Source organism: Protopterus annectens, chromosome 5.part0 (genome assembly GCF_019279795.1).
Source record: "Protopterus annectens isolate FY-2018-M chromosome 5.part0, PAN1.0, whole genome shotgun sequence".
NCBI classification, from domain to species: Eukaryota; Metazoa; Chordata; order Ceratodontiformes; family Protopteridae; genus Protopterus; species Protopterus annectens.
This window is the reverse complement of record NC_056735.1, coordinates 805,160,948-805,185,078: the sequence shown is the minus strand read 5'-3', so window position 1 is coordinate 805,185,078 and position 24,131 is coordinate 805,160,948. Positions and strand designations below refer to the sequence as shown.

Below are 24,131 nucleotides of genomic sequence, written 5' to 3'. Positions count from 1 at the left end.
AAAATTAGCTATTCTGATTGTTCGGTTTTCTGGTGTTTCAATTGAATGGGTTCGATATTATAACATTCAATGTTTTTAGACTTCGATGTTATAATATAGACCTGTTGGGATAGGGGCTAGCCTCGAGCTAGTAAGCTCTCGAGCTATAATATACGGCCGAACCCAACCAGCAAGAAGGAAAGCGAGATGAAGGACAACAAACATGGAACATTATAGTGAGTGCATAACTTCTTTTTATGCTCCTGTGACTCTTCAGGATAAACATTTACTGAACAACCTATTCTCCATCTAACCCAATATCTGTGTATTCCATGTACACCACTGTGTGAGTGAATATTCTTCTAAATGTAATATGCAAAGTACCAGAGCAGAAACACAGCCAAGAAGTAACAGCACGTATAACAACTCTTTTAAAACATAAAAACAAATGTAATAGGATAAGCGTTTTCACAATAAAATTGCTTCATCAGATCACATCCAACAAACTAAAACAAAAGCAATATATACCATCCTCGAGCACTCTAGCAGCCAATAAATGCAAATGCATCTTTTGTTACTAGGCAACAAATTAAATGGTAATTAACACTCCACCTTTCTCAAGGGTGCTACTTACTCACATCACATAAATGCATTGCAAAAACACAAATCAATACAAATTAAAAAAAAATGCAGAGATAAAATAAGCAAAAAATTGTACAATAAAAATATATATAAAAATATATATATATATATATATATATATATATATATATATATATATATCTATATAAACATTTATTTCCGCAATCTATATGCTTTAAGGACTGGTTTAATGGAGATATAGTCACTGAGACCTAAGTCCTGATGAGCTCTTAGTCTCAAAATCCATCTCAGTTTTACTTTCTCAGTCCCATTGATTATATCCCCTTCCTATCACCCTCATATACAACCTCCAGAACCAAGAACCTAAAATCATGGCCATCACATTTACTATTCATAGCTGTTACTTCTTGGCTGTGTTTCTGCTCTGGTACTTTGCATGTTACATAGTTTTGACTTTTGGTATAACTACCAAACAGTTAATTCCAAGGGTTTTCGTGTCTTTGAGGTTATTCTTCTAAGTGTATTTTCTATATTAGCATCATCTACATTGTCGTAAGAAATGTATATTATTTTTATTATGTACCATAAAAAACTTCTAAGAAATGTATATTACTTGTACTGTCTACCATATGAAACTACGTGCTAATGTTTCTCATCTTGTTTTGCCATATGTTATCGCAGGCCATTTACTATGTATTACTAGACATCCATAGTGTAAATGTTATTTTCTTCCTGTTGATTTATGTATTTTTATCCAGAGCTTTACTCCCTGGGCCTCTGCTAAAAAAGGTCCTGTGTCCAATCAGACTTTCCCAGTAATCAAATGTAAAATAAAATAAATAAATAAATAAATAGTGTTGGCCTCCTCCCCCCTTGTAGACCCTCCTCCCTAAATATGGTGTCAACTACTTAGCATGTATTTACATTTTGGAACTGCGGCAAGTTGCATTCAGGGATGTTGCTGAAAATATACTACTTCTCCATTTAAATGTTATTTGCTATATGCAGTACATGTTTTAAAATTGTATAATTTAGTGTGAATATTCATACTAGAAGTCCCTGTAAATGTGACTCCACAAGGACTATCAAAACAACATATATACATAACAATAACAATGGAAACTGTTATTATGGTGTTTATTTACCCATTTCTTGACTGAATAAGCCCATTGGACACAATTGTCCTTTTTAGGGGCAACCCAGTAATGTTCTTCAGTTAAATGACTTGCTCAGATGTAGACAGTGCACAAATAATGGTACAAGGAATCAAACCCAGTACCCTTGTTGCAGGAAGTAACTCATTAATAGTTCAGACCTTTGGTATTCTGCTTCATCTGCCAAACATGAGTCATTTACATTCTTTTGTGGCTGACATGCACCCTTTTCAGATTTATCTGAACTGGAGACTTTATTTTACCGAGCTGAGCAAACTGCTGCCACTTCAAAAATTAAATTGCAATCCATGGTTTACATGATGTTTCCTAGCCTGCACACGAGAACATAATTTTTGATGAAAACTGGACTACTGAAGTCATGTTTTAGAAATGGGAGATCAACATGCAAGCACACTTCAATGGCTTGCATTTTTCTGAACCTATAATGATATTAAAGTAGTTCAGACTCATAAGAGACCAATCAAGTGAGCAAGTGCGTTATAAACTTTTAAAAATGGGATTGATTTTTTTTTTGTTTGTTTGTTTTTAAGAAGCAAATCATGGCATCTTTTTCTTTCTTAAACTAAGCAGTTTGGCTCCACATTTCATGTGTCATTTTCTATGAATGGTCTAGCTGTAAAATCAGACTCCATGTAATTCCTATCTTTTTTTATGTAGTGCCATCCAGCAACAGCTGCAGATTGGTCAAGAGAGATAAGAAATGTTAAAATTATTGAATCGCAGCCTCTGAATGACTGGTTAATGGTATACAGTAGTCGGAATGCTGATGTAGCTGAAAAGCTTTTCAACTGCCTGCAGAAGGTGGCATCAGGAATTGGGTTTCGCATAGAATTTCCAAGATTGTGAGTTAACTTGCAAATTGCATGTTTATAGAAATAAATTTTGTTTCTTGTTTATTCATTTTTTTTAAAGAGAAACGTAAGTGCTATTGTCACTATTCTTTTGTGAAATGCATGACTGTGCATTTGAAATTATAGTGTACTTTTAATTTTCTTTCTTAAATTTCCATAAGGGGAGACTGTATGATTAATATTATAGTTTAGCAAGACAAGTGTATGATTTTATTTATTCTGTTTGATTAATTTTGATTCACTGTGAAAAATAAAGTATATTTTTGGTCAGGTTTGGGAAGCTTAGAAGTTTGTATATTTTTATAGCTGTATTTTGTATTTGTTTATGTTCATTAGCAGTTTACCCACTTAATGCAATATAGTGTCATGGGGAACCAAAAACTATTTAGTACTTAAGTGCAAAGTATAGAAACTCATTCTGAACATGATCCCAGCTGTACTGAAATTTGAAAGGTTTATCATTGATATGTGAGGCAGTGCAGTGATTTAAGACTTGCTGTCTCACTGTACTAGGCCCTCCATTTCAGTTTTTGGCTGAAGTGTCTTCTGTGCAGAGTTGCAGACCACACATCTTCTCTGTCCTTCTGTTTTTTACCTGTTTTTCCAGTTTCTTCTCACATCCAGATGTGCTGTAGGTGAATTGGCAATCGTTTAAATTCTCTGCAGCTGTGTGAGTGTGTGTGTGTGTGTGTGTGTGTGTGTGTGTGTGTGTGTGTGTGTGTGTGTGTGTGTGTGTGTGTGTGTGTGTGTGTGTGTGTGTGTGTGCAGGCACACATGAATCCTGCGATAGGCTGGCATCACGATCAGAATGAGTTGGTATACCTTTCACCTGCTGAGTACTTAGCTTTTGGCTCCCTGTGACCCTGCAATGCATTAAGTGGATAAACTGTGAATTAATATTACTCATTAAACATGCTTAGTCTAAGACTGTGATTGGGTTTACATTTCATTTTTTTTTGTTCACAGTACAGATTAATTTTAAATCTGATATGGTATGTTTTTACATTTTGCTTTGTGTTTTTGAAAACTTTAGTATAAAATTGCTATGTCTTAATTCCTGAACTATTATTTATGTACCAGAATAGTTAAGCAAATATTTAGGCTTTGCTTTCTGGAAAGGGAATGCAACATACATGAGTGCCTTAAATGAACAAGTGGTAAAAGACGCCTGATACCTTCCTCAGTGTAAGCAGGATCATGGCTTTGAAGGGAAGCCAGCACAGGATTCACAGGAGAGTCATGCTTCTAACTTCAGGTAAGATATGGAGAGGAAGTAATAGGTAAGAGAAGAGAAAGTAAGACATCAGCCCTTACCTCGCTGTTTAGAATCTGCAATTTTGATGCCCAGTCCCCTTTCTCTGGCTGCAAGTAATAAACAGTCAGCATTGCACTCCTTCTTGGCTGATAAATACAAAGGTGGTAGGAGAGGTGCCCCAGCAGCAGCTACTGGGAAGTACATCTCCCGGCTTGAGCTGTACATGTTCCACACCATCACTGGCCAAGTCCCTTAGTGAATGCTCTTAGGTCACCCTGTTCCCAGGAAGCCATTCTCCTGCTGCAGTTCTTAATAGCATTTGAGAGCCTAACCTTTCACCTTGACATTTGGTTAGCCTGAGCCCTCACTTCCTTTCTCCTGAGTCCTTGTCTCATTAGCAAGAGTTGTGTAGCTTTCCTCTAGCCACCCCTTACTTGGGTGAACAGTTTTACCTTCTATGGTATAGAACTTAAATTTACTGTTCACCTTGGGAACAAGACCAAGTAGATTTGGGACCTCAATCTTAGTGACTAGTCAGATGCCTGTGCAGTCTTCTGAGATACCAGTAATACTTCTGTTGTGTTCATGCTCTTACAGCTAGGACTTACCAGCCATCTCCTAGTATGTGGCTAAGTCTCAAAATAAAAAAATCACGAACTCAACACCAATCACTCTTTAATAAAACAATAAAATCCAGAAAACTTTCAAGTTACCTGAACTCTTTCTCATTGCTAAGTCTCATTTTGCCTTTGACTTTCAGGCATGTGACAAGTACAGGGGTATTCAGTACTCATTCAAGGATGATGTTTCCCTGCATGCCTGAGTCCATTTGGACTGGAGAATTGGCAGAGACAGAGCTCCTTGTCGAAGATATGGATAAAGAGGATAAGGATCACCACCATTCATGTCTTGATTAACCCTTATTTAGAGAAAATGTCATACTTATGGGAGAGCTAGCCTACATTTCTCTGCCCTTTTTTTCTTTGAAAAGAGACAACTCATTATCTTAGGGAAAAAAGTGAAGACCATTTAGTCAACCCCCCCCCCCCACCACCACCACCACCACCAAAATTATACCTCTCTTAAAGACACCTTTGCAGTCTCAAAACACAAAACTTTCACCATTCATCTCCATAGAAAGATGTTTTCTGTAAAACTTTGGCCAAAAGATATGGAGAAGGTTTACAGGTTTTCTTGTGCTGTATTAAAGTACTTAACACAAAATGCTGAAAAAAGTCAAGTTTATGATCAGAGCAGGAAATGAGTTTTTTTCTGTGAAACATTAGTCCATAGACCATTTTATTTTATTCTCCCATCTTTCTCAGTTTGTTCATGTCATCCTTTGTTGACTGTTTGGGCATCTCTATTTGGGCAGTGGTCCTCTTTGATCCAGCTTCTCAGTCTAGGCATTGATTACTGATGGGGGCACTTTGACACCACTCCTGACACTTCCTTTTCTTCCTGTAGACTGGCTCACCACCTTTGGAGGAAAGTGTTACCTCCTAAACAGGAAAGGGTGATTATGCATGGGCAGTCTTACCCCCCGACCCCCGGCCCATTGCTTACAATCTCACAAGGCATGAGTAACAGGAGGCTTCACAGCAGACCTCAATGAGGACTTATGGGTTCTGAATGTAATATCAAAAAGACAAACCTTTGACCTTGTTAGAAAAATGTGTAATAGTAATATGCATGCTTAGTGCATTCAAGGTTTAAAAGGGTTAATACATTTATTCTGTTCACACTGCATGAATCTGCACAACTATTAGAAACTTAACAAGAAGCATTTCATTTCTGCTAATGTCATGAAAATAAGAGACATTTCATTTCTGCTAATGTCATGGAACTTAACAAAGAGATATTAATTTCTTCTTATGCCATGAGAAAGTATGCAGCTGCTAGAAGCACTGATAAAGAAAACAATAGATGCTTGAAAGTTTAAACCATAGTCAGCATTACTTGTACCAAAGCTAGAAATGTACCTTGAATCTAGACAAAATGTAACAAATGTATTAGAACAGTACAATTGAAGAATTGAAAAGTTAAAATGGGCTAAAATAAGCCCAAGGCCAGGTTGTTTTTCTCAAAATGTTTTGCAAAACAGCAGATAATCTAACTTAGTCATCAATATGTCTAGTAACATTTTCTGTAGAACATACAGAAAGCTGTGTCTAACTACATCAGCAATAGAAAAGCAACATTTTCTGTGTGACAGGAAGAGAACTGTATAAGAATAACATACTAATCACCAGTAATTCAGACAAACCTTGTGCCTACATGCTTTGTCTCCTTGCTGCAAGTAATAAAGGGTGCCTTGCTTGAACCTAACGTGAATTGGTCTTTGAAGTTTTTTCCTTTGACAGACCTCCTAATTTCTCTTAGCAGATTCTTCTGTAAGAGATCAGTCAGTTTCTCCATAATTTTTCTGGAAAGTCCCAGATGCTGCTTCCTGAGAAAGGCGTAGAGCCCGAAATGATTTCATTGTCATGGCATATTTCAAAGAACATGGGTAGTGGAGCTTCCACATCTGGAGCTGGCAACTTCAGCAGGCACATCTGATATGTGATAGCCCAAATGATGATTCTACAATTTGCATGGACAGTGCAGCGGTAGTATTGCCACCTCACAGCCAGAGGTTCTCAGGTTTGATTCTCGGCTGGGGTGCCATCTATGTGGAGTCTGCATGTCCTCCCTGCACTTGTGAGGGTTTCCTCTGGGTGCTCTGGTTTCCTCCCATGTTACAAAGACATGCGTCTGGAGTGCTTCTCCCTGGGCCTCTGCTGAAGATTGGCTTTGTTCCAAGTCGGACTTTCCCAGTAAACAAATGATAAAAAAATAAAATGCAAAGTGTCATCCCAGTGAAGCCTCATATTAGATGCCTGCGCTATTTCATTGTCTAGGAATCCTATGAAAGACTCAAAAACTTTGCTTTGCGGTAACACTGTTTTCACTGCAGGATGCTACCCTTTGAACTTCAACTGTGCTCATTGTTTTCAAAAAAGTTTTGGCCAAAGTAGCAGAGGCCTTGTAGAAGACAGGACTTATAAGGCATTCTTAAGGCTTATCATCCTTCTTCCTAAAACAATGAGATGTCTCTTTTGTGAAAAGAAAAGAACAGTAGGACAAACTATCTGGGAACTCAGAAATCAAGATTGTCTCCAAAGAGGAGAAGTACAGCTGTCCTCTTTACTGGCTTCTAGATTGACAGAACCCTTAAGTGGCCATGCCTTGATTGTCTGGCCACCTGCAGAGACCGAAAGGAGAAACACCTTGTCTATCTTTGCTGCCAGGAGGTTGGTGGAGTTTCCATACATGGCAGTCAATGAAAGGATTCCAGTTGTAACCCTATATCTCTGCCAGTCCACTGTCTTGGGGGGGGGGGTCAGTACATTTCTGAATTGACCTTTCAGGTCCTACTTGTGATGAACTTGTCCTCACATAGTGAAGGCTTTAGATTCAAACTGTCTTTCACTTCAGTAGATGATAACTAGTGTTCACTTTAGTAGGTGATGAAAGACTCACAGGACCCAAATCTTTTTTTAAACACCTTTATTGAATTATCACTTAAGACACAGGTGAACATACATTTATATAAAATAAAACAAACCATATTAAAATATTCCCAGTTGCAAACATTATATATCCCATATATTCTTTTGTAAAATTATCATCCATCCAACATTAACATGAATTGATTAATGTCTGCCTTCCCTTAAACCTCATTCCTCCTCCTCCAAAATATTATGCTGCATGTATTGTTCCCACAATTTCAATTTTTCCTATGTAATTTACATCTACTCTTTTCCAAAGACCCCACTTTCTGCTCTTTTATCTCTGTTACAATATTCAGTACTTCAAAAACAGTTGGTTTAGATTCCTGATTTCCATTTTCTAGTAATTGCTTTTTGATAGCCACCAGAATTAAACTGAACAAAGCCTTACTGTGTCTAGGCAATTCAAATACTGTGTTTTAGCTCAAAAAATCATTTCCCTTCACCTAATATTTCTTCATATAGAGCAATCTGTAGGGCATTGTTGAAGTCTGCCAGATCATTAAGACTCCCAAATCATATTTATTTAATTATTTAATATTTGTTTACCGGGAAAGTCTAACCTGGAACAAAGCTAATTTTCAGTGGAGGACCTGGGAGAAACACTCCAGAGCCTTATCTTTGTAATGTGGGAGGAAATCGGAAAACTTGGAGAAAACCCACACAAATGCAGGGAGAACATGCAGACTCCACACAGAAGGCACTCCAGCCGAGAATCGAACCAGAGAACCTCTTGCTGGGAGGCGACAATGCTACCACTGCACCACTGCGCCCAATACGTTCCTAGTTACCTCTTTCTTTCTCATCACACCTCCAATATTTGGCATCTGCCTAAGGAAAAATTCTTTGGAGTCTGCTTGGGATACAAAAATACCTTTGCAAACAGTTCCAAGTAAAAATCCTACATTTTCTGGACTTTGTTGCATATTTGGCAGCCGGACACACGTCCTTCCATTGTTTCATTGTGAATTGTTTTTCCATTCTCGCTTTTCTCAACCTTTTCTAACATTCTCTTGTTTACTCCTATAGTTATGTGCAATATTTTATATGCCCTACTAATTATACCTTTTTAACAGCAACAGTGTTCTTGATTCAGCTAAAATCTCTTCCAGAGCAGGTCTTTCGCTTAGGATTCCCATATCCTTTTCCCTTTTTCTCCTCCTTTTCTTCTCTAGTTATTTTCACCCAACATCTTGGTTCCTTTGTCAGTTTTCTACAGTAAATTCAAGATTTCTCTTGTCTATTCTCTGTACCCCTATTTGCAGATATCCCTATTGGCAAAATCCCATTTCTCCATTCTCATGTTGACTTAGTTCTTAGAATACTTCCTGCTACTTTATAAATATGATATTCTGTATGGCTGTAGTTATTCTCTTTAAGGATCTACACCCACAATCCCTCAAGACCTTTATTTCTTGAAGAACTCCCTCCTTCATTATCATCCCTTTCCACTTTGTATTATAGTTTTCAGCTTGTGTTAATATATACAAGCCTTAACCGTGTAGCTCTAAAATACCCTTCAAATCATGTAATCCTAAACCACCTTATTCTGTTGGAATGATGAGCAGATCCCTTTGATACTTGCCCTTTTCCTCTCCCAGATAATGCCCTACAACTTTTTATTAATTGCTGTCCACAGCTTCTTCTCTGGTTAATAAAAATGTGCCTGACCTGTATATAAAAGCAAAGGGACTAAAATCATTTTCACTGCTTGTATCTTGCTATCCACATCAAAAAAGAAAAGCTTCCAGTTTCTCAGTTATTTAACATCTTGTGATTATTGTTTTTCCACATATCCTTAGCTGACATAACAGAATCCTTTTTAACCTATACCCTTAAGTACTTAATTTTATCTTGTCCCCATAAATACGGGTAGTGCTGAACTAAATCATGTGTGAGTACATAGTTTACAGCTATAGCTTTTATTTTATCTTCATTAATTTTATATCACAAAAAGATTTAAAACTGTCTCAAAATGTTCCTTGACTCTGAAATGTCCTTTTCTGGTTTTATCAGATATAAATCAACTTTACTTGATTACTTTACCATTTATATTCATTGAGTTTCCAAGTCCTTTATTTACTTTGCCATTGTCTCTAAATATAACACAAATAACAAGGAGGAAAGAGGATTCCTCTGTCCAAACACAAATTATGAGAGATGAATCTTCTCACTTTATTTTTCCCTTTGATAACAGCATTTCTTCTGTTAATAAACGTTATTATTGTATCAGGGAATGCAAATACTTGCATCAGCATACTCGAAAAAAAAAAGCTTACTTTGTTGAATGCTTTCTCTGCATCAAAACCCAACAAAAACTTTGGTATTTTCTTATATTCAGCTTCTCTCTTGATCATCATTGTTATATTAATGATACCAAATATAGGACATACTTCCACAAAACCACATTGATCCATATCTGGCAAATTTGACAACATCTTTATCATTCTTTTAGCTGCTATGAACATAAACACTTTATAATCATGCTTTAAAATTGAAATGGGTCTATATGAAGCAGGGTCTGAAGGGTCTTTATCATCTATAGTATTACAATCACCGTAGATTTTTTTCAAGGATGTTGATGCTTCCCTCTCGATTTAAAATACTATTAAACAAAATCTTCCAGATCTCTATCACTTTATAAATACATGCCTCCCCTGCCAGTAGCCCCTTAATACCACAAATCTACCATTATTATCTTTTGTAATCTCTTCTACCACTGTTGGAGTTTCTCTAGCAATTATTATAAGTACAGTACAGTCCCCGTTATCCGGAACACAAGCAACTGGCACTTTTAAGCAACCGGCATTTTTGATTGGCCTGTATACTGACATTCAAGCCAATCAAAAATTGCAAAGCGGAGCCTCTTCTGTTCAATGCAGAACAACCCACACTGAACAGAAGAGGCTTTGTTTTGTGATTCTTGATTGGCTGTTATACTGGTATATGAGCCAATTAAAAAATGGCAAAGCAGAGCCTCTTCTGTTCAATGCTAAACAGCCTGCATTGAACAGAAAGGCGCCGTTTTGCAATTTTTTATTAGCTTGTATGCCGGCATACAAACCAATTAAAAATTTCAAAGCTGAGCCACTTCTGTTTAAGGGGGGCTGTTCCGCATTGAACAGAAGAGACTCCGCTTTGTGATTTTTGATTGGCTCGTATACTGGCATGCAAACCAATAAAAAATGTCAAACCCAAGACTCTTCTGTTCAGTGCAGAACAGCCAGCGTTTCCACATTGAGTAGAAGTGGCTAATTAAACACTCACAGTACACCTGCTTAACCTGTTAACTTAAAACAAACACCCAAAGCTATGTAGATCATCAAAGAATGAAGTTTAGCCCTCCTGATAGGAACAGTTGACTCATATCAGCAGCTACACTCTCACACATTGCCTAAACTAAAATTAAGGTTATCCATGCTAAAGGGCATGTTACAGCCTGTGCTCCTACTTATTATAATTGCTGTCTTGTCTTGCCTTATCTTTATTCCCCTCCCAGATGTAAAAATCACCTTGTGTGCTTTCAGAAAACATTAACTTTTACCCTTACAAAAATGCATTGGTATCTTTAAATACAATGGAATTATACAGTGCTGTATTAAATGCATTGAAGTATTTACGTACCAAGGAAATCACAATTCTGTTATTCACCTTCAGTTATTTTAAACATTATTTTTCACTAAGCTGATTGCCTTGTACCTTTTAATTTTATGTTTCTGTTGACAATTTCCATAGTTCTCCATATTTATTACTTGGGCATGTATTCAGTTTGTGTCCATTGAAATATAAGAACAGAATGTACAGCTGCCCCCAGCTGCAGACTTCTCAGCTCACACTTTGCATTTATTTGCTAAAGGAAATCTTCATTACATTCACAGTGTTCTCTCATTTTAATAGCACACTTGCCTAGACAAGAAACTTGTTGCTATATTAAGCCAAGGGCACTGATCTAGAAATTCTCTTATGCAAACGTAAGAGAAAACATCTCAACTCTACATATTGTATAGTCTGTCCGTGCATATGTACATCCTGTCCCAACAGCCCAAGATTACAACATATTAACTTGAGCATGTGTTTGCCTAGTCTTTCTTCTTTTTTGCACTGTAGTGCCTACATTCCTTAAAACTAAAAAAGAAAAAAATACTTGTTTACTTTAGTATCTTTGTCACATGCACCAGTCACTGAAAATCCTTTATTATATGATATCATATACAATTTATAACACAAAATGTTTTATACAAATACTGTTAAGAACAAAAATTGTTTTATTAGTCTTTTTTTCTAAACACTAATGACATTAAGTGGATTATATATCTTTCAGTCCCCCCATAAGTCAGCAAAAGTCTAATCTTTTTCAGCCACTTCTTCCTGCAAAGCTATACTTCACAATTGTGATTGATGCTTTATAGTCAAATATTTATTCATTATGTTCAGTTTTACTGGTGTTCTTCCTGTTTCTCTGTCTCCCAACCCAGGACTCCAGTTTAAGTCCAAGGTACTCCTGATCCTTCTAGTCTTCTGTCTTGCAATCATTTTCTTTGGGAACATTGGAAAAGGTTTCACTTGAAAAGTCTCTGTATGTTTTTTATTATCAGAAGAATGAGAAATAGAGTCACCTTTTGTTTGACAATTCACTTTTTGTTGCATAAACTTCTGTATTTCTTCCTTAGCCTGTTCTACATCAAAAATGACAGTGATGATAGGAATTTTTTTCTGAAGACAGCTGGGTATAGCAGCTTGAGTCTCAAACCTGCCTCTCAACATTCCTTGATTGCTGGAATAAATTTGCTTCGCTTCTTCCTGGTGTACAGTTAGCAGTCATTTCTCACACTGTGCTGTTTCCAGTTATAATACTTTGCCTTTCTGCCACAGTTTTGTCAGGATCAACTCTTTCTGCAGTATGAATGTGTGCTTACTAATACAGGTCTTGGCTGCTTTCTCATGGTCAGGTTTGGAACATACACACAATGTGCCCTTCATATTAACAAACCTGGTCTGGAATATCATTCTAGTTGGTTATTGGTGCTTTCATAAAATTAATACTGTCTCTTTCTTCCAGTTTCTGTGGTATAGCAGAAAATCTCAAGTTTTCTGTGTGTGTGTGTGTGTGTGTGTGTGTGTGTGTGTGTGTGTGTGTGTGTGTGTGTGTGTGTGTGTGTTGTATCCTCTAACTTTACCATTTTTTGAAACAGCCCTTCTTGAGCAGTCTCATACTCAACCTACCTTTTCTTCATTTCAAGGTTTGACTTTTATGCTGTTTTATCAGTTAATCTGAATAGCTTTTTAAAACTTCTTCCATTTTTTCCTGCATTTTATTTGCATTGATACACTCCTTCAGTGTTTCATTTATTTTAATCAGCTCTGAGCACATTTGTTTTTTTTTTCCTTTAAATTACTTTAAGCTATCTCTTGTACCAAAGCTGGAGCTTGAACTGCTTTTTGTTAAATAGTCGCAGGATTCTTCCCAGTCAGTGTTTTCTCTTCACCTTTTCTAGTTGATTTTTTTTTTCAGGCTCTCTAAGTTTCTTCTTTGCTGGCATAAAGGCAGTGTACTTACTAGCCAGTAACTGAATTTGACTAAAACTGTCAGGATTACTAGTCCTTATCTCTCAGTTTCTTTTTTAGCACTGGGAGAGCTGAAAATAAGCTGTTGATCAGTGTGCAGCCATCTTTGAAGTCACCAGAAGGCCCACACCTTTGATTCCCCACTTGGAGAGGGGTGCATCATAAGATGTACGCACTACCAGTCTGATGGTTGAGTGGCCAGAACATGAGTGACTGGCTTGCTCAAGGGAAGTAGGCCATAAAGTCATTAGCCATGGCTTGGTGGTACTTAAGACTGAGAACTTTTCACCCCAGGTTTACATTGGGACTGGTATGCTGTTTTGGTCATTCATGTACAGAAAACCCGCCATTCCTTTGCACTGGAGGCATTATAGTTAAAGATTTGGACTTAAGGCATATGCTTAAAGTTTGGTAGGATCTGTCCTTCTGGGTGTGAATTCACACACTTATGAAACATAATGTCTTGCAAGCACCAAGCCCAGTGGAATGCTATTATTTTCACTTGCATCCTTTGACAGGTGCCCGTCCATGCATTGGCTCTCTATCACCCATTATCTGGCACCCACCTAATGCATTCTTGATTGCATATATGCTAGCCATTGAACATTTGTTCTTTTATAGATTGTGGGGTAGGTTAGTCTTTCCCAGTCGGATTCTCTACAAGAAATGGAAATTGTATATACTGCAATCTTGCCACCTGAAAAAACCTCCTCAGTTGCTCACCTTGCATCTTTTATGGGAAAAAACAGTAAATAGTTTTTGCAGGGTGGTAAGCGGTACTTGTATGGGAGTTACTGCTTCCCACACTCCCTTACTTGTGCATAATAACTCCATTGTTGGACAGTATAAGTGGAAAGAGGAATCATATGGTAAGTTTGAAACATGACTCACACATCGGCATTCTTGCAGTATAACTGTAAGTGTTAAAAGCATTTTGAGAGCTGATGCTTCTAGAAATCTGCCTGTGGTGCTGTGGGAGTATCTGCATTCTAGCATATGTAGATTTCCCATTTTTACATAGTGTCTTATGAAGAGTCAGAGGCCGAGTAGGCCATTTTTGAGACAGATAAGGATAATGACTTCTGCCTATTCCACAACTTCCACTATATCGTAAGTGACCCCTTCATATGAGAAAATTTAAGACTTAAGAAGTTTACTATGGAATGAATTCTGATTCCCATTTCTTTCAACCATAAATTTATATATGCATTTCTAGAAAAGGAGGAGAAGTCATCTTCCATATATAGCCAGTCATATATGATGTTTTTACAAATTGGAAGCACCTAGACTGTGTTTGTTTGGCTCCCAAAAAAACAGATGTTCTCTGTAGACTTCCATTTGAGGTGAGCGAGGTCCCAGGCATGTGTCCTCTGGCTAACTTATGCATGATATCCTTGTTACAACACAGAGTCAGTAGACCACTACATTTTGACACCTTGCCATCAGAAAAGGAGTCCACAATAGAGCAGCAAAGGTAATAGAATAGAAAGAGGCCAAGAAGACATTTGGACTGCAGACCAGAGACTGCCTTCCCTATCAGGGATTGTTAGAGTACAGGCAAAGAGAAAGGGATAGGGGAATCCTAAGAAAAAGACCTGCTCTGGTAGAGTTTTTAGTTTAATCTAGAACAGAAGCTGCTGTTTAAAAATGGATAATTACCAGGGTACATAAAATATTGCAAGATAACTTCAGGAGTCAATCAGAGGAGGTTAGAAACAATTGGGAAGAGTGACTGGTTAAGCAATTCACAAGGAAACAATGGGAGGACATACATATAACTCCCAAATATTCATAGATTAAAACTAAGCTAATTGCCCTTGTAAGCCATTTTAAGCTTAGCCAATTATCCCCTTGTGAGACTCAAACTCTGCACCTTGTGTTTATAAAGCAAACACCTTAACCATTAGGCCACCCTCCCAACAATCTCTAAAAGATTTAGGATTTTTGCTTGGAAGTGTTTGCATAAGTATTTTTATATCCCAAGCAGACTCCAGATTTTTTCCCTCAGTTAGATAGCAGATGTTGAAGGTGTGATGGAGAAGAAAGAGATAATTGGGAACATATATTTTGGGAGTGTAATGAGTTGGCAGAGTTTAAAAATTCCCTACAGAGTACTCTATCAGAAATATTAGGTGAACAAATGTGTGTAACTAAGGAAATTATTTTTTGAGCTGGGACACAGGATCTGAATTGCATAGACATAGCAAGGTCTTGTTAAGTTGAATTCTGGTGGTTCCCCAAAAAGCAATTAATAGAAAATAGAAACCAATGTATTTGAAGTCATGAATGTTTTAACAGAGATTAAAAAAAACTGGACATGAGATCTTAAGAAAAGGGTAAGAAGGAATTGCATAGAAAAATATGGAAGTTGTGGAAGCAATAAATGCAAAATAATGTTTTGGAGGAAGAGTGAGGTTTAAGGAAGGTAGGAATTAATCGAGTTATGTAATGCTGGATTGATAAGTGTATAAAAGAATATGTAACTGTGAACATGTTAACATGGTTTGTTTTATTTTATATAAATGTATGTTCGCCTATGTCTTATGTGATAATTCAGTAAAGGTGTTAAAAAAGGAGTCTACAGATTTGGACTTGGGAGGTAGCCACTTTGCGGCTCAAAGCCTTCAGCTGTTATTCTTGTATGTCCTAATCCCAATTCTCCATAGTGGGCCATGCAGTGAAGCAGCTTTCCTCTCTAACTGGATTTGGGTTAAAGAGAAGGTAGTTAAGATCCTCAACAGGGTAAAGAGTGGACTTTTTTGTATTCTGCTACAGTTGTGACTATAGCTGTGGTTATGGTGACAGAATATAAGCTCAGACAGTCCAGGGTAGATACGCCTTTCATGGAAAAGTATTATTTGGCCAATCCCGTCAGTATCAGGTAGAGAATCTACTGAAGAGGAAATAATTCATCTTCACAGTGAACATCCTTTGTAGGTCTCCTTAAGCTTCTTCCTTCCCTTCTTTTTCTATTTCAGATAATCCCAAGAGAAGTCTGACTGCAGACCAAGGAAGGCACTAAACATTAGTACTGCTTCTGTTGTTAGATGAAAACTGCATTCATCCATCATTTATAATCCTGACTAAATCTTAGGGCTGCATATTTCGGAATGGTTCTCCGTGTGTTTGGGCTTGGTGAGCTGTCAGAAGGAACCAGTGGGTTCAAGATGTGGCTGGAGATAGCTGTGTCTGAAAACACTTAGGTTTTTACCAAAAAAGCACCTTTAAGAGACCATGCTGTTTATACAGGGCTCATGGAATACACCCAGACTGTATTTTTCAAAGAGGCTATGTAGGTTGTCCCATCATTGGAGAGAGACCAGGATTTATTAAAAAGTCTGCAAATCCTTCTTGAGGGGTGACTTAAGATATAGGTAAGTACTAAGCAGTCAGTCTGTAGTCCATTGCAAGCATTGAAAATAAACTATTTTCAGAAGCTACCGGCAGCATGAAGAAGGGCAGTAGAAAATAGACCAGGGAGAATTTATTTAGGTTTATCTTGAAGGTGGCATTAGTGCTACACTTTATAACATGTACTGTAAGTTTGTTACAAAGTTGCTGGATACATTGGGATATAAATCTACCACGTCAACATGCCGTATCTATTTGTTTATGAAGGCATAATTCTTTTAACCTGGTATTTGAAGAAAATATTTGTTCTGTGAAGAAGTAAATTAAAAATGGTATAATCTGTTATGACTTTAAATGCTAGACATTGATCCCCCAAGGGAGTGTATAAGAAACTAGACTAGGAAAGCACAGCGTGTCTAACTGGACAGTCATAACTTTGCACATACGTATGATATCTGTTGTTAATAAATGCCTATTGTTTAGCCTACAGATATTTGTTATATGCTAGTCCTTCTAAGTCACTAATGAACTGTAGACAGTTTGATCTACTGTGCTTGTACTTTGTGCTTGTACTGTATTCACATCAAACGTTCTTTTCTCTATCACATTTAGTTAATCTGCTGTATGGCATAAGAGAACAGTAAGTGTACATAAAATTTGTAACTGCCTGTCTGGCCTGAGTAATGGCTGAAAATGGTACAAGAACCAGCCCACAGACTAGGACATCAAAGTTAATTTAAAAATAAATAAATAGCTACCCACTGATTTGGTGTCATTTTCAATGAAATGAATGAGTTTAAAGTGGCAGCACCTTTCTTTGGCAAAGCCGCATTAATGAGGTCCAGGATTTACAATTTTTTCAATGTCCAGATAATGATGTTCAAGGTACTATAATCTATAGTTTTGCATAAGATGCTAATGAGGATCATGACTCTATAGTTATCAGGGTCTGATGTTGGGCCACCCTTATGCAAAAGCATTACACTGTTTTTTTCCAGGCTTCCAGAATGTAACCAGTGGGAGGCTTAGATTAAATAGGTTAAGTAGAGGTTCAGGTAGGCTATATTTTGTACTGACAATCAGGCAACGTGGTATGCTATGTGGACCCATGCATGAGATGTTCATAGGTGTTTACTAGGCTAACAACCACTGACCACTGGCCTTTTTAAGCCTAGCCATGCATCCCAAATCTCTGTCAAGTTCTGATACGCTTTGATAAGTGTAAGCAGGGGTTTGGGAGATGAAACATTTACAAGCAGGGGCCTGGGAGATGAACCATTTACAGGTTGCCTGTGTCCATTAGAGACATGTACCAAACCAGGAATGATTTTCCTGTTCCACATGCAGTTGTCCAAGTTACAGTTAAATTGGGTTAGGAAGGAACTCTGCTTCACATGGATGGAGAGCCTGTTCCATAGGCAAGGTTTAAGTCTTTAGAATGGGTAGTTCTGTTGCTGTTTTTTTTTTTTTTTTGTGGATATGCAGGAGATCCATCAGAGGGGGGGGGGTCTGGCAATGCCCTGTAGGCCAGGAATAGATATCCCCTTAAATGCCAGTAGGAGACAGAATACAGGGACAGGGCCTTGAGGCAGTCTGCATAGGACATTTTACTTATGTCCTGCATTCTTGTAGCGAGGAACTTTTGTGGACATTCCAATAGTTGGATATGCCTGGTTAGGTACATACCAAAGGGGGGATTGTACTCAGTGACAGGTCTGATAAATGTTGAATACAGTGGAACAATGACTTCCCTTGTACTTAGATATCATACCTTTGTTTATAAGTTGCGCAACATAGTTCATAGTTAAGTACTAGGCTGCCTGCCTAAGGGCATATATAAGTCTAGCCAGAATGTGTTGGCTTTTGCCACCCCCTTAGATTAGTTCCCTATGCCTCGGTCCAGCAGAGTCATTAGTTCCTTGTAACTCTGGCCATTACTGTAGGCACATAATGGTCGAAGGCTAGATTACTGTCTATGTGTGTACCTAATTATCCAACTACCTGGTCAACTCTAAGGGGTGTGTTGTCCATATGATAGTTACATGGGGTGGATGACTTCCCAAGGGATACTATTATGTGTTTCTTGGCATTTAGTTTTAGTCCATGGCTCAGACACCAGTTTTTTGTCTGTGTCAGCCTCCTCTAGAGAACATTTGTGTCAATGCGAGATGCAATGACAGCTCCTAATTTGAAGTCATCTGCAAATTTAGTCAGCCAGAGAGCACTGACATTGGTGTTGTCTTCCGAGAAGTAAATGCCACAAATGAGCGGACCAAGGACTGATCCCTGAGGGACTCTACTTGTGACTGGCCTCTTTGTAGAGGTGGAATCCCCAATTCTAACGTCCTGGGTCCTGTCTGTGAGCCAGTTGGCTATCCACCTGGTGACATACGAGTTTGTACCTAACATCTTGAGTTTGTCAACAATGCCCAAGTGAGATATTGTGTCAAATTCCTTTGCCAGGCCAAGGTAGGCTGTGGGAGACATTTTTCCCTTATCCATTGCTTTGGTCACCTTCTCAAAGCAGCCCACCAGTTCGAGTAGGCATGATCTGCCCTTGACGAAACCAAACTGGGTTGGGTCCAGTGTCTGGAGGTTTACTATATCTCTATTGATCATTTCCATGATAATTCTTTCCATGCTTTACATATAAGACTAGTGAGACTTATGGGTCTGTAATTTCCAGGGTCTGTAGATGGCTCGACTTTGTGCAGAAGGATGACTGTTGCTGTTCTCCATTCATGAGGCACAAAGACTGTTTGAAGGCTACAGTTAAATACCTCTTGGCATTTGAGGATTATCAAGACTTATTCCAGAGTAATGAAAAGGAGTGACTGGAATCTGACGAATAATGGTAACTGTGAATGGAGTAAAATTTGGTCTCATTTTTTTTACTTGGATAGTAAACATTTACTTTGGGTCAGAGTAGGCAATTGTATTGTGGTCTTTCTAAAAACATTGTTGAGTATTAGGTCTCTTAGCTGTCTATTAAAGAAATATTTTTGGTTTTAGTTGCTATTTTAAGTTCATATTCAACATAAGGCTTGCTAATGATCCCCTAGTTTGCGTAAGTATATCTTAAAATAAGTAGAAGAGAGTTCTTGTAAGCGTTTAGTAAATGTTTATCTTGTCATATAATTTATTAATATGAATATTCTACCAGAGGGTTTTGTTTTTAAATTTTTCATTATATTTGGTGTGAGTAGGAATTGCCTTTCAGTACAGCTGTCTGCATGGGAGTAGAATTCAGAGGTATAGACAGCAGTTTTAGCAACATGAGGCATCAGCGGAGGACTACAGTGGAATTTAGAATCTCAAATAATGTTTTAGAGAAATCCCTAAACACAGTGGTATTTGCAGGGAAAGTACAACCTTTTTAAAGAAATCTGTTATTTATTGATGATTATATACACATTTGGAGGTGTACAAGAAATGGTGACATTTGTGATAATATAATCAAGAGTATTAGGGCCCCTTGTAGGATAGTAACTAGTTTGCATGATGAAGCTAGTATTTATAATGTTAAGGAAACATTTGGCATACTGACAGTTGGCAGTGCAAGTCAGTCATTTTACTGATAGATAGTTGAAGGCCTCAGGTAGAAAGGTGTGGTTTATAATGGAGATTTTGGCTAAGGTGGTAAAATAACTTGGCTAAGGTGGTAAAATAACTATCATGCTCATAAGGGGACATAGACTGTGTTTTGTAGCTGGCTAGGAAGTGGTGGTTAATCTTGTTTGTCGTGCTTTGGACAAGTAGGAGTTCAAACTTCTTGTCCCAAAGAATCTGTCATGAGGTGATGATATCTTTGACAAACACTCATAATCCTACACAGTTGCCAATAAGCCTGAAGACACCATAGACGTTAAACACAGGAATATGGAGAGTGCTTTTATTATTGTGAAACCATGTCTTTGTATCTATGAATATATGAATGTTTTCAAATTGCTGGAGAGCCTCAAGTTCAGGCATTTTTGTTTAAACTCCTAACATTGAAAAGAGCAACTTTAGTATGTTTCAAATTATAATGTACTAGGTTGGAATTTCCAGCATTTGGACTTTGTCTAAAAAAGGCACTGTGGGGGCAGCAAAAGCTTTATACAGAATGTGAAGGCTTTGATAAGAGAGGTGCAGACCATATCTGGCAAAGCAGGATGGCTTGCCAGCCATCTTATCCCAAGCTGACTCATACTGGATCTCCCTAGAATGACACTAGCTACATAGACGATTATCATGTGCTTGAATCATGGCATTATTCTGGATGATGCCAAAATACCACCCATGACCATTGCCTTTCCTCCCTCAGACACCTGCATAGAAAGCTTAGTCATATTCTCTTGTATGTCTGTCCGGTTAGAGCACCTAAGCTCACTCACTACGTCGCCACTGTCAAATCATAATTGTCTTTGTCAGAATGTTAGGTTCAAAGAGTCCCTATTACTTCTCAGATTCTCGCTCCAGAAGTGTTAAATGTCACCCTGTTCCAATCCAGTCTGGTTAGAATGGTGACCATATCCCTAACAACAGAGTCACCTATTACAAGGACAGTGTCTCAGTGGGAGGTAATGGCTTAGAGTCTGCATCATTATGACTTTTCAAGGTATGTGTATTGTATTTGGGTATGTAGGGTGAAGGTGGGTGTATTGTTGTATGAATTAATGACTGTGGTTTCTTAGTGCTTAGCCTTCCTAGTGAGACCTTCTTTTAAGGATCCGGCTCCCCCACTGAATCTTGGTATCATTAAAGAAAACCTGACCCTTTCTCCTTTAGATCTGGTGGCAACAGTAGAATGTCAGGACTTATCTTGGAAGACATTGTTTCTAGTTGCTACCTAATCAGTATCAAGACCTTTGGAATTACATGCCATATCCTGTTAACCTCCATACATAAGAAGAAGGTTACTGTGTGAAATACCAATGGCATTCATGCCAAAAGTAGCTATTGATTTAAATCTCAGCCAGTCAATAAGCCTACAAGTTTTCTTTCCAGAATTCTCTAACAGAAGGGGGGGTATAAGCTACACTGCATTAACGTCCGCAGGCGACTAATATTTTACTTTCATAGAATTAGAGGTTTGACTCATTCCCTCCAGTGGAACTGGGGAAGTTTGCCTTAACTTCCAATGGGTGGAACCTAAGCTTTTTGACAGAATAAAATTATGTCCTCACATTTCAAACAAATGTTCATATCTCTGGAACCATAGATATTATTGGAAAAGTGTAAATTTAAAATTTGTCAGCACAAACTATTTTAATAATAGTAGTTTTCATTAGGGTCTAGGTCTTAAACAGGATTTTTAAGACATGGTAAACACAGTAACTAAGTTTGTAAAATATTTGTATATAGCGTACAATATCTCAGCAACCTCTCAAGTTATACACATACTGTAACCAGCATTGTTTTCATCCATTTGAGAGCTTTCACATGAGATTAAGGAGTTGTGTCTGTACTACCTGGTTGTCATGATAGTTAGAAAACATGAAATTTATGACAATGTAAGTAAATATTATATGAAAAAGAATTAATACATCTTTATTAGCGCTAGATAGTGTTCAAATATCAGTACAGTTGTGTTTGCAATTGTGTAAGCTTTAAGATAAAATCTTTCAATACTTTGTATGTGTAGCTTGGTTTTGGAATTATTAATGCAAATATGAATAAGCAATATTTGATGCCTAGAGGCATCAGTAGGATGTAATTACAGAAGCACCTGGAGGCATCACATGGCTGTAATGAGAATGGATGACCAATTTTTCATGTCCTTTACATCTCAGAGTGGGCCAGAAAATTTCCAGGTTTACCTTGTCCACATGGCTCTATGACTTTGCATTATGTACTGTTCCTTTCTAGCAATAAGACGATACCTGTTTAAACCAGAGTTCATTCAGCCAGACCTTTTGGTTTTCTCACTAATTACATATCTTTAACCTATTCCAAAAATGTATTAGTGGATACTTGTGCTGATGTGACATGGGCTTTGCAGAATAGTTTTGCAAGACACTACCAGGGGGGATGTAATCTCAAGGACCAGGTCTTCCTTTGGGGGCCACTATCCTCTGTGGTAGTCTGTTATGATGACACCCAGGATGTATAGCTGGGGATATGGCCCTTTATTTGAAATGGATGGACTGGCCCATGTATATGAAAGTGCATATATCATGTTAGCTCTTTGTGATTCCATGTCCATCAACTTCAGCATTATCTCCTTCCTTTCTCCTCCTTTGAACGTTGTCCTGTCCTTACTGACTTAGTTGACAAAAGTTGAGATATGTAGGAGAAGGCATATTTATAGTCACTGGTATTAGAATGTATAGATTTATTTATTTATTTTATTTTATTTTACATTTGTTGACCTGGCTAATCTAACTGGATATATGTCCATTTTCAGTAGAGGCCCAGGGAGAAAAGCTCCACATAAAAAACAAGAACAAGCAAACATTACAACTTCAAGTTACAGTTTACTTGTCAGACACAACAGGTGTTACATGGTAACTTAGCATTCATGACAGATAATAGCAAAAAATATATAGAAACCCCCTTTTTTTGTAGTTGACATAACAATAGTAGAAGAAAAGAGTATTCAGAAGGATGTGGGAGATTCACAAAAGAAAGTTATAAATACGGCACAGGAGAATAGAATAGTTATAAACAAGATTGGGAGAATTAGTTAAGGGCAGTGACTTAGCTATAAGGCACTGAAATAACTATGCAGTCTTTCATGGGTACAATAAGTCTAACTTAGAAGGTAGTGGTCTTAAAGTGGCTATAAAGTGAGTAGTAAATTGGTGCTATAACCAAGGATAACAGGAAGAGAGATCTTAGTCAGGGTTAGTACAAGGACATAGCCAGTGGGTTGTAAGGTATAATTTGAGTTTCTTTTTGAATAGTGCAGTTGAAGAAAGAGATGTGAGTTCAGCCGGAAGAAGGTTCCAACTTTTTCCCACAGTGTTAGAGAAAAGGGAATCTCCTGCTTTATTGTTGGGTTTTTGTCTAGATACCAGTAGTTTATTTGCTAAGTGTAGGTTTGTGAGATTTTTATATGGGCTGATTAGACTCATGAGAATTGGTGTATTACATGGGTGATGAAGGGTTTTATGGGCAATAATCAGTTGGTGGAATAGAATTTGATTACGCAGTTCCAGCCAACCTAGTTGCTTCAGATTTTGGCAGTGGTGGGTTCTGAAAGGGGAGCTGGTAGCAAATCTGGCAATGTTATGTAGGAGATTGCCAGTTTGTTGAGGTTGCTTTTAGATAGATTTGTGTATATAGGAGAGGCACAGAAGAGAGTTGAAATAAGGTGAGTGTGGGCAATAGTATTTCTAGCTATGGGAGTAAGGAAGGATTTAATTCTATAGAGGGAGCCTAGTTTTCGGTTAACTGATTTTATTGTGGTATTGATATGAGTATCATAGTTAAGGTTGTGGTCAATAGTTACTCCTATGAGTTTGGTGGTAGTGTCTTGAGATATGACTGTGCCATTATTAGATATAATAATGAGGTCAAATGGGGTGGACTTTTGTGTAGGAGCAAAGAGCAATAGTTTAGTCTTTTTGGGGTTAAGGAGAAGACAATGCTGTAAAAAACATTCTTCTACTAGTTCAAAGACATTTTGTAGAGGGACTGCAGTTCAGATGGACCTGTAGCTGAGCATATTAATGTGGAGTCATCTGCGTATTGTATGCATGTAGCTTGGGGGATACTTATAGTTAGATCATTTATAAAGATGGAGAATAGAAGAGGGCCCAAAATAGAACCTTGGGGTACACCAAGTGTGACAGGAAGATGGGTGGAGAGGCTGTTG

General features: G+C 37.8%; 1 protein-coding gene across 1 annotated transcript in view; it reads left to right on the top strand.

Annotated features, from left to right (window-relative positions):
- Positions 1-24,131, top strand: part of PIWIL4 (piwi like RNA-mediated gene silencing 4) — a 1,045,202-nt gene that overhangs the window by 682,020 nt on the left and 339,051 nt on the right. Inside the window, exon 13 of the mRNA XM_044072628.1 lies at positions 2,415-2,599. Within this exon, the coding sequence (XP_043928563.1) occupies positions 2,415-2,599 (185 nt within the window). The remainder of the gene's footprint in view (positions 1-2,414; positions 2,600-24,131) is intronic.